Source organism: Phoxinus phoxinus (assembly GCF_949152265.1).
Source record: "Phoxinus phoxinus genome assembly, chromosome: 11".
In the NCBI taxonomy this organism is placed as follows: Eukaryota; Metazoa; Chordata; class Actinopteri; order Cypriniformes; family Leuciscidae; genus Phoxinus; species Phoxinus phoxinus.
This window is the reverse complement of record NC_136886.1, coordinates 13,084,788-13,096,991: the sequence shown is the minus strand read 5'-3', so window position 1 is coordinate 13,096,991 and position 12,204 is coordinate 13,084,788. Positions and strand designations below refer to the sequence as shown.

Sequence of the window (12,204 nt, the reverse complement as noted above, 5' to 3'; positions counted from 1 at the left end):
GATCTGAAAGATCCATTTATTTCTTTAACGCTCTGTTCTTCTTCCTATTACTAGGAATAATCTGTTCAGTCTGAATTTGTGGTTACTGTCACAATAGAATAAAAGACTATACATTCAGAATGAATGATTCTCAATACAATAATAAGGTAACACTTTAGTTCAGGGTCCAATTCTCACTATTAACTATAGTTGCTTATTAGCATTCATAATACTAGGATATTGGCTGTTTATTAGTACGTATAAAGCAGATATTAATGCCTTATTTTGCATGACCATATTCTACGTCCCTTATTCCAACCCGATTCCTACCCAATACCTAAACTTAATGGGATAGTTCACCCAAAAATGAAAATGCTACCATCATTTACTCATCTCAAATTTCTGCTGAACACAAAATATATTTTGAAGAATGTCGGTAACCAACCAGTTAATGGACCCCATTGACTTCCATAGTATAAAAAAAAACAGGTTTGGAACAACTTGAAGATGAGTAAACGATGACAGAATTTTCATTTTTGGGTGAACTATCCCTTTTACAACTACCTTAATAAGTAATCAGGAGTTTATTGAGGCAAAAGTCCTTTTTGTCCTATTTCTCTTGCACAAACAAACAAACAACAACAACACAACAATTATTTTCATTCCAATTCAAATCAATTACTGTCTCCACAAATCCTCATCAACAGAAAGTTTTGGATACAAATAAACAAATCAGAAACCTCAAAACTGACTGAAAGACTGAATAAATCACACAAATGTTGTCACAAATGTCACAATTCAGGACAGCATACCCTAGGGGGCATCTTGCCTCATTATACCCTATATATTGTAATAAATGGCTTGCTAAGTGTGCATGTATCTAAATAATAACAGATGACACTTATTGACAGCAGAAAGGAAGAGCAGCAAGGACAATGAGACAAAGAAAGACAAATGTAGGGGGAGAGGGAGAGAAAGAGAAAAAAAACGGAGAGAGAGAGAATGATCGACACTGTGTCAGAACAAAAGTTTTTGATGGACAGTTATGGATGGAGCTGGAGGCTAATCCACCACTGGGCCCACGCTAGAGCCTCACAGCAGGAGAAGGCATTTTGAAGAACTACCTGCCAGGCTTCCCCACAGAGACCCACGGCTACATGGAGTCAACGGTGAGAACACGCTCCAGAGGAAGCAGTCTGAAGCCAAAGGGAGCCTGAGAGTGTCACAGTACAAGCAAATGAGACCAGCTTGTTATGCTGTCGGAAGCAGCGCTATATGTTTGAAACAACCGGGTGACTGTTACATTCAGTCTTCGTTATTAGGAAAGAGTCAGATTTATGCAACTTTTTGCAATATTATGCAATACACTCTATGGTGAGATTTATGGATAGGTTACATTGCATTCAATTAGTAAGCAGTTAGTAATTAGTTTCAAGTAGGCTGCAAAATTAATGGAAAAATTACCTGTACGTAAATTCTGTGATACAGCCTTGCTAAAACACACTTATGGAGACAGGTAGAACAGGGTGAGTAAAAAGCTGTTAACACATAACATGTTATTGAGTTCAAAAAGATTTAGAGCAACGGAATGGAACAGAATACAGGGGGTCTCGAGACCAGTTTTTAAAAGTTTAATCATTTTTGACATGTCACAAGTCATTCATTTCTCACTACACTTTTGAAAAATTAAGTAAGCAAGTAAATACATAAATGGAGAGTAGGAACAAAAACTGTGTCTATCCAGTCAGTATTAATTTGTTTTAATGGAGTTTACAATCTCAAAGTTTCTCACAAGTGCATGCTTAATCGCTTATATTCATAACTGCATGACACAAAATGCAGATATACACTGTTTAATAGTTTGGGGACAGTATGATTTTTTTTTTTAAATAATACTTTTATTTAGATATGATGCTTTAAATGTATCAAAAGTGACACATTTATAATGCAACAACATATTTCGATAAAAAATGCTGTTCTTTTGAGATTTCTATTCATCAAAAAATATATCAAATCATACATTTTTTACATTTACAGATTATTATCAGTTCTTATCAGTTCCAACCTTGCTTTCCCTGGGAAAATATATCATAGTTTCCATAAAAAATATTAAATAGCACAACTGTTTTCATCATTGATTATTTTAACAAAATGTTTCTTGAGCTGCAAATCAGCATATTATGAACTCTGAAAGATCGACCCCAAACTTTTGATTGGTAATATTCTGTAAGTTTGCAATTCATTCATTACAAAGACCTTGTATCATTTGTAAAGTAATGCCATTTACATTTGTTTCAAGTTTCAAGTCTTTTATTGTGCCCTGTGTTGAAAATATATTTGCAGGTACTTTTTCATTTTTAATAACTTTTGCAGCTGTTATTCTGCTGTTGACCCACAAATATACTATAAGTGGTTTAATCATTTAACACACTCACAGTCAGGATGGATGGCATTTGTGTCCAAGACTATCAGTGTCAGGCTGATAACTCAAACAGTCCATAAATCTAGAAACTCACGTAATAAATGCTTGCTGCAGAAACATGTCAAATGGTGTCGGTCTCTGATTGAAAGCTCTGTGTTCTGTCAGCATTCATGGAGGAAGCCAGGTAGATGCACACTTCTTGCAACACACAACCGAAGGGTAAAACAAAAGTGTCGGTACTCCTGAAGGTTGAAATCGTGTTCCGTGGCGGTCAGAGAACCGGCAACATGTGAGAAGTGCCAGTCCGCAAGAAAAAGTGAGGGTACGTACATACTGATTAAAAAATAGAAGTGCCGGTACTGTGTACCGGTGCGTAACGGCCCACCTAGAGCACCGCACATGACTATGGATGGTATTGGCTGATGAACTGCTGATAAAGGGTAATAGCCATGTGTTCTCATGAATAGTATTGAGCGGTAATGCTGACACATGTGTATATAATTTTTTTAATGCTTTTTGACAGAAGTCTCTTATGGCCACCTCTGCATTTATTTGATCAAAAATACTGTAAAAACAAAAACAGTAATAATGTGAAATATTATTCAAATTTAAAATAACTGTTTTCTATTTCAATATTATATTGACAATATTATACATTTTAAAATGTAACTTATTCATGTGATCGCAAAGCTGAATTTTCAGCATCATTACTCCAGTCTTCAGTGTCACATGATCCTTCAGAACTCCAAATATTCAAATATGCTCTTTTGGTGATCAAGACACATTTCTAATGTTGAAAACAGCTGCCGGATATTTTTGTGGAAACCATCACAAGAACAGCATTTATTTGAAATAGACATCTTTGTAACATTATTAATGTCTTTTCTGATACTTTTGGCAGTTTTAATGCATCCTTGCTGAATAAAAGTATTACTTCTTTCACACACACACAAAAAAGAAATACATATATCAGGGGCATGCAGTTAATATAAGCTGTAAATGCTCAGCATAGTGCAAAGTCTGCAAACCCAACCCATGCATGGACTTGCTAATTAATATTAATACTATAAATTACTATAAATTTCCTTGTTTGAGATGTACCATGAAGCTTACATGATAGGTTATACGTAACTGTCCGTTATTTATTTATTTGCCAAACGACGGTAATTTTCTTAAAATCTGTCAGTTATGGATAGTTTCGGGTAAACAGATCCCCAACTTTTCCGAAAAGCTCACTTTGGCAAGCTGTTTCGAACTCCCAAAACAAAATCCAAAAGTTTATTTTGGCCTGATTTTGTTGCGAAATGACGTTGCATCAGTTCATTCTTCGATCTCTTTTTGTATGTAGGGTCCTTAAAGGGTTAGTTCACCCAAAAATGAAAATTCTGTCAGTAATTACTCACCCTCATGTTGTTCCAACCCCTTAAGACTTTCGTTCATCTTCGGAACACATTAAGATATTTTTGATGAAATCTGAGAGCTGTCTCACTCATTCATAAGCTGCTAGGTAATTGCATCTGCCGCCCCAGAAAAGTTAGTAAAGACATTGTTAAAATAGTCCAAGGGACTACAGTGGCTCAACCTTAAGTTTATCAAGCGACGAGAATACTTTTTGTGCGCAAAACCCCCCAAAATAATGACTTTATTAAACTATTCATTTTCTTCCATGTGGACCTCTGACGTGAGTTCACGAGAGCACCACGACGCACGCACAAGAACTGAGAAGATGACGCTCACGATCATTTGATGGGAAAGTGTGAAAGGTAAGCCATTCATTTTGCGGCATTGGTAAGGCACTTTTACGTTTTCTCGTTGGTTTCTCACGATTCGGACATCCAGTGCACACTTTAGAACCATTTTAAACACTACATCGAGACCGATCAGCGTCATCTTCTCAGTTCTCGCTCATGCGTTGTGGCGCTCTCGTGAACTCACGTCAGAAGATGCAATTACCTAGCAGCTTATGAATGAGTGAGACAGCTCTCAGATTTCATCAAAAATATCTCAATTTGTGTTCCGATGATGAACAAAAGTCTAAATAAAGATGAGTAATTACCGACAGAATTTTCATTTTTGGGTGAACTAACCCTTTAAGGCAGATGCGCCGTACAACATATTAGGAATACTTTTAGCTGTGTTGCTATGTGTCATGAGAGGAAGCAAGTGAGTAGCTAACACTGTATAGAGTGAGCGCAAGCGTCTTGCTTATTAAATCCATCCAACGTATCTGCACTGGGCACATTATTTGACATAACGTGCCACCCAGCATATCCAGTTAAGTCACCGCTTGCCACTGATATATATATATATATATATATATATATATATATATATATATATATATATATATATATATATATATATACATACACTGAACTAAATTATACTGACCCCAAACTTCAAACCGGTATATTATAAACTGCTTTCACCTAAAAGTGTCTTCTTGTTTCATGACCCTTTAAAATATGCATGAGATGCTGATAAAACAAGCCAAATTACGTTTTTTATATATATAGTTTTCAATAAAATGCCCTTTATTGCCAACAACCAGCTGTGTTTATATTGTGGTCTTAACTTGATTTTTAATTCAAGACTAACCTGAAGCAAATTGAGAGCTGCGGCTACACCTCATTAGTTGTGTTTATCAAACACTTCTTCATGCTAACATTAATCTGAAGTAAACACGCTCATTAGGGTCTCACTCATTCTACAGCATGAGTCATTTAGGACTTCGAGAAACTTTCCGGACCTAAAATTAGAGCTAATTGGTCAACAAAGGACATTCGCTCTTTATTCAAAGAGTATTTCTTCATACTAAAATATTAAGCCATCAAAGCCCCAGTCATCATCACTCCTGCCAGTTGTGAGATATGACTTAAACTACGCACCTCTGTGCACTTCCATCATTCAACTCCCATAAGGGAAGTCCAACAGCTCATCTCTCTTAGTCGAGCTCTGGCCCTGATAAACTGAACAAGGAAAACAATCTACCATAGCAATGACCGAGCAGCCAGTAGGTGTTTTGTCCTTGATTGTGTTTCCAATGCAAGTGCAAGCATACTCAGGGGATATACATGTCTTGAAACATAAATAATGAGACGATTAGCTAGGGCCTGACGCTACTAGCCTGATATCTCTCTCTCCCTCTCATTCTGTCGATCTCTCTCTCTCTCTCTCCCTCTCTCACTCCCACCCACCTTCTCTCGTTCTCTTATATAGGGTGAATTAGGATTCTGGAAACCCAGTCTCTGCTGTGTACTGTACACTTCTTCCGCTATTACAAGCAATTCTATGATACCTTTAGCATATTCTAACTGGGCTGTCATGTGATAACGCCTTATTTGTTGGAATGTTTTGGGCGTGACAATGGAAGTAAATTGTAAAGGTCAAAACTGCAAACAATGCTCTAGATTACCATAATTCACCCAATGTTGATCTAGGTTGCAAGCTAATTTGATTACTTTTGGAACTACTTCCCTTGGTGATGCAAAAATAAACAAAATAAGTGGCCATATTGTGTCTAAAATGTGAGTCATTCAAAATTAACTTCTTGTTCAAATAACTTTTGTATAAAAGCAATATCACACTAATCATGCTTTTGGATTGAAATTAAATTCTCCTTTACACTCCTAAAAATAAAGGTTCCATAAGAAGGAGTTTTTTACAGTGTTGCCATAGAATAATAATTTGTGTGTACTTATATAACCTTCCAGTGAACAGTTCTTAAAGAACCATTTTTTCTTAGAGTGAAGAACATTTGAATAATCTAAAGAAAGTAGAAAGTCTCCATGGATGTTAAAGGTTCTTCATGGAGCCATTGGCGCCAATAAATAACTGTTATTTTTAAGAGTTTACCTGATAACATAAGGGCAAAGTAAAACCAACAGTAAAGAAGAGGTGTGAAATGAAACCATTTCTTTCCACGAATGAAAAAAATAAAATAAAAAAATTGTCAAGTATGCCATACCGGAACCCCTTCAAGTGTTTAATTTGAAATTCCACACCGGTGAACATCACAGTCTTTGCCCCAGTTTGATTTTCAGGACAACACTGAGATATTCTTTGATAAGAGTGGTTCAAAGTATTTCTACAGAACCCAGCTGTCATTAATGTCCTGTACACAGCACACACACGACTGCATTAAGTTAAATATCCCTCTAAAATAGCACAATGTAGAGCCACTAATTGAGCAATCAATGATCTGAGGCTTTTATGGAGAATGTTCAGACATTATTGTCGTTAGGCTAAACATTTTCCGTCTAAAGCTATTTGGAACGCTGAAGATTCCGGAGGCTAATAGACCTCTAATGCTTCAGGCATTAATAACACTTATGACTTGTACATGTTTAAGAATGTATGATAATTCAATTATATTTATTCATCTTAAACCCTTTCAGAAGCTTTGTTAATTGGAAATCTTGATTTATTCAACATCGTCCTCATTCTAAGCTTTACCTTCTGCTGGAAAAAAAGCAGCAGTCTATGGTTGTACATTTTTTTAATTTTAAGATTTTACAAATCTCCCTTTAAATGAAGATTAATTACATTAATCTTACAAAAAAATGTTAGACCTAACCTTGTGGATTTTACCATTTACCTAAGTCCCTTAATTATCTCGAACAAAAATGATCTTCTTTTGTTTACAGTCCACATATAGCCTTTACAGACTTGTATACTGAAGTAATGACTAACTAATTAAGCAAAAGGTAATTAAGTGGTGCATCAACACAATCACATAAAGGCAGACGTTGTCAGGGTTTCTTTACAGCTCAACTCTCCTGCTATGATGTATAATTAAAATATTTGATTTAAATATCAGGGGCTCGATTAGCATCTGAAACAGAAGGCAAATGGTTTAAACACAACCATACATTGGAAAGTGACAGAATATCTCTGTTGTATTTTTTTTAATGTACGTATTTAACTATTCCTAATGCTTTCAATTCCAGTAAAGGACTGAAAGTACACGTGTTGTCCAATTCTAAAATGAAAAACATCACAGACTCTGCTGACTTCAAGTTGCATTCCGAAGTGCAGGAAAACTTCAGCGAGACAGTGTTTGCGTGGGGAGAATTACTGCTTATCCTCATTGTTGCTCACACAGCTCTGGCTAAGCTGACAATTGCTGTCACCTTGTGCTCGGGGAGCTTCGCTATTAGCATCACCGGGAGGAACAAGCGAGCACGTATGTGCTCCGGCAACCTTTTCCTCTGCCATCGGCTTGTCCGGCCTCACCCACCCACCCATCCTTCCGTGCAGAACCCTCCCATCATGCACTTGTCAAGCAGCATATGTCTGGTGTTTTATGAGATCCCTTTCATGCATCTGACAGGAAGGATAGACACTACTAAGCCTTTACAGTACCCTTGGGCTCTGTTCGACCTTTGGCGAAAGGTAACTGGGGAGAATGAGAATATAACATATGTCACAAATTTACCTTTAATCTATGTCACCGCACACCTATATGTTACCAAAAGTTATGAATTTGTAAAAAGCTAGGTGTGTTTCCGCAAACGCAAACAAACTGCGGATGCTGATGTTGTCTAATTTTGAGGTGAGAATTTTTTGGGTGGGATTTATTGTCGCGACGGATTTTACAACCACGAAGGTGGGACAGCAGCTCAAGTTTTGCCGTTTTATTTACAAAGATTGTGTAACACGGTTTTGAGACAAATATAAAAGCAGCACTGGACTATGAACAAAATATTATTTTATTTTCTCGAAAACAATCATTGTACGTTTTACAAGAACACTATTTAATTATTTATACTTAAAAATGTCATGTATAATCTAAAGTGTTACTTGGCATTTCTTTGTAATTATTTGTGAAATCTACTAGCAATTTTGAGTGAAAATTGTTTCTACTTGTTTTTCCTCACACACACTGCATTTCTGTTTTCAAAGAAAAGATGACAGAATGTCTGACACATGCACACACACACACATTAAGGCTTATAAAACTGTTCCAGTGTCACACATCATTATCTTTTCTCAAATGTCTCATACAAGGCAAAGAGTGTTAAGTGGGCAGGAAGCAGAATTGATTCTTTCTCAAGTTCAGATCAACGCAGATGCAAACTTGTCCCTCTCTGTACTGCCAGTGTGAGAGCAAGGTACTTAAAAGTCATTCGGGCACAAGGGATGTTGGGATAGGAGTCCTGCCTAGCATGCAAAGTAAAACTATGTGCCTAGACACGCGCACCCCAGCGCTCGCACACACATACGCAGACAAAGCTGCGGGTTTCCACCAGCAGGGGGAGATCTGACATTGAGAAAGCACAACTGTACTTTTGTTGACTCCTAGTCTGTGTCTAGCAAAAAAATAAAGCCAGTGGAGCATTCACAGATGCACACGTATGTCGAGGAGAGAGTGTCTGACTAACCCCAATGTTGCCATCTCCATCTGCGCCTGGCAGCGTGGTCCAACGGCCCTGCCAAATGAGCGTGTCAGTCAGGTTCAGTTCAGCCAACTCTTTTCCAGCTTTTCTCTCCTCCCCTTTTGGGCTGTTTATCACTTCATCTAATCCTCAACTCTAACTCAGCACAACTTCCCTCAACACCTCACCTCACACCAGTTGTGACTAATAATCTGGCATTAAAAGTTTTGAACTGCTCTTTAAACTTGAAAACAGCTGTCAGATTGCTTAACGAAAACTCCTCAGTAACTCCTCATGTGCAGAGAATGTTTACCCAACAACATATCTATCTATATTGCTTTATTAACATAGTCTCATTTATATTCCATAGTTGTATCTCCAATAGTGTTTTCCACTAGTCCAAACATGTGGTCATTTGCATGTGGAATGTTCTTTTCTTTCGTATTCCGTGTGAAAGCAAAATGAGCCATTAAAGTTTCTTGTTAACTTTTTATTAAACAGTATGTGTTCAAATAAAATTAAAAAGCACCATATTCGCATATCGTTAATAGGTCCAACACATTCTAAACATCACTGGCAATAAATAATAGAAGTAATAATCCAACTTACCTGTAAATCTTGTATTTGGTCGTGAAGCCCTGTTGATAACGCTCCACAAATTCTGCAAATTCCTGTGAGTGATGAAAAGGCCCTTTATCTGAAAGGAGCCACCCAAATGGACCAGCGGCATCATGGGAGGCTGCCACAGGGGCTAGAACCCAGCAGTGAAGGCTTAGTACAACACACACCCATAGACTCATCAGATACGCCAGTCTAAAATCAGTACACTGGCAGCTCATGCTTCACCCTGCGACTCGACATTCTCTCCGAACTTTCCTTGCCCTCTGAAACAACAAAGACAATACAGTGAATTCAAGTATAACTGTGTTCTGACACCTCTTTTTTAAAAATGTAAAGACATTTAAAGTCCAGGGTTTTCAGCCTGGGGTCCCTAAAGTCTTATAAATCTATATACCGGTATATATAGCCTATATATATATATATATATATATATATATATATATATATATATGTGTGTGTGTGTGTGTGTGTGTGTGTGTGTGTGTGTGTGTGTGTGTGTGTGTATAATAGCCTATAATATATAGGCTTAAGACATAAAGTTTAAATTATTATGACATTTCTAACTATTAACTAATTTTTAACTTTCTTACTATCGTTATTTTAAGCATTAAATAATGTAATAATGGTAGTCACTGTTCCTATTAAAAGCCTTTATAAAATGATACTGAAAAAAATCTAGCTTGTTTAAGATGGAGGTTCCAGGGTCCCTGAATCTGGCCGGGGGGGGGGGGGGGGGGGGGGGGGGGTCCCAGATTGAAAACCATTGACTTAATGTATAAAAATAGCATTAAGCTATATGATACATAGGCATGTAACAATATACATTAGGCTATATTGTAATTTTTTCTGCCATTGTCTATCCAACCTGGGTTTTAGATCCTTCTCATTGATAACGTTAAATCACATGCATTTATTTAATGCAAATAAAATGATTATGTAGAGATCATGCTTGTAATTATAATGAGTATTTTCAATTACTATAATAAAAAATTAGTTAAAATAGTTCATTATAGTTAAACTTGTTTAATTTAATTATTAGGCTAGCTAGTTATAGTAAGTTTAGCCTACCTTTTCCAGTTGTCCGATGTTTCAACCACTGAAGTCAACAACCTCTACAGTTTCATGATTTAAGGCAAATGATTGTAAACGCAAAGCATAGGCAAATTGTTGAGGGTGACCTTTAAAGATTTGACTCAGTTCAACTTGTTTTAAACACCATCGCGATGCGAGAAGAGCCCTGGAATCCCAGCTTCCAACTCTCTGCTTCCACTGTGGAGTATATTTCCAACGTCTTGTGCCGTATAATCCGGGTGAACAGAAGAACAAAACTATCGTGATTAGAAGCGGTCGCTCTGTCTTCAGTCTTCTCTCTCCAAGTAGACAGGTCTCTTATGAATTGGAAGTTACGCTGAAGCAATCCCATAACCATTAACGACTGACGCGATTAAAGTCTACTGTTTCCCCTCGATATAGTAACTTAACCCGGTCCCCAAGAAGCACTATATAAATGCAGACTCCAGTGGTCCACTCTGTGCAACTGCGCGTATGTCGGATGCTCCAACTCGACGGTTCCCATACACACCATGAAAAAAATCCTATTTATTTCAGAGACAAGCCTCCTCCACTCCTCATTGGCTGTTCCTGTGCAAGAGGGGCGGGGTTTCACTGCTGAGAGAATGTCGCTACTTTGTCAGGCTGACAGTGAGTTTGAACATTATGTGCTTGTTATGAAAATAATATTGTGCTTATTTATGAATGGGATATAGTCTACTCGAGCTGCAAGATTTACATTGTATTATTAATTCGACACATCATTACTCACATAGCCTTGCTTAGTCGTAAACTACCCGAACTAGAAAATTGCTTGAATTGAGATGTTACATTGAGGTTTAGCCTACTGCTACAATGATCTGTGACTTTTTGCTCTATAGCATATATATATATAGATATATATATGTGTGTGTGTGTGTGTGTGTGTGTGTGTGTGTGTGAGGGATAGTTAGCTTATGGTCTCACTGTAAACTTTTGATAAGACAATGAAAAAAATGAAGAAGAACCTAGAATATTTCTTAATAAATTGCCAGTTTTTTTATTGGGTGACATGGAAAAAATTTAAACTGGAAACTAATTTACAAACAAATACAATTGTGATATTGCAAAAAAACAAAAAAATAACAACAACATGATTTACATTAAAAAAATGTGGGTTTAATATATTATAAAATAAAACACATATCAAGGGAATAAGAAAATGTGACCCTGGGCCACAAAACCAGTCACATGGGTCAATACATCATCTGAAAGCTTTCCATTGATGTATGGTTTGTTATGATAGGAGAATATTTGGCCGATATACAACTAATCGAAACATGGAGAAAATGGCCTTTAAAGTTGTACATTTATGTTCGTGATTTTGCTGCATCCACTCTGCATCCACTGTTTTATATATTTACCGTAGGAAATGTACAAAATATTTTCATGGAACATGATCTTTTCTTAATGTCCTAATGATTGTTGGCAAAGAAAAATCGATAATATTGACCCATACAATGTATTGTTGGCTATTGCCACAAATATACCCATGCGACTTGTGACTGGTTTTGTGATGAGTCACAAAAATCATGCAATGGTGGCTTGTCTCTTTGAATTAGGCTGTTATGCACAATTATGCACAAATCAACATTTCTAAGATAAATAATTGCACTCAAAACTATGCTCTATCCAGACAGATAAATGTTGTATTATCTCAAACAGTGTCAATGATTATGTTCATAATAAGCAGAAGTTTACCATTAAAAAGACTAT

General features: G+C 36.8%; 1 protein-coding gene across 2 annotated transcripts in view; it reads right to left on the bottom strand.

Moving 5' to 3' along the window:
* Positions 1 to 10,995, bottom strand: part of brinp3a.1 (bone morphogenetic protein/retinoic acid inducible neural-specific 3a, tandem duplicate 1) — a 31,011-nt gene extending 20,016 nt beyond the window's left edge. Inside the window, exons 1-3 of one of the 2 annotated variants that reach the window (XM_079628862.1) lie at positions 10,468 to 10,973; positions 9,388 to 9,662; positions 8,785 to 8,832 (exon numbers count right to left, since the gene is read on the bottom strand). In XM_079628862.1, coding sequence (XP_079484988.1) covers positions 8,785 to 8,832; positions 9,388 to 9,617 — 278 coding nt within the window. In that variant the 5' untranslated portion in view covers positions 9,618 to 9,662; positions 10,468 to 10,973. Of the gene's footprint in view, positions 1 to 8,784; positions 8,833 to 9,387; positions 9,663 to 10,467 lie in introns of both variants that reach the window. The other variant, XM_079628863.1, reaches the window with a different exon arrangement.
* Between the last annotated feature and the right edge of the window lie 1,209 nt (positions 10,996 to 12,204).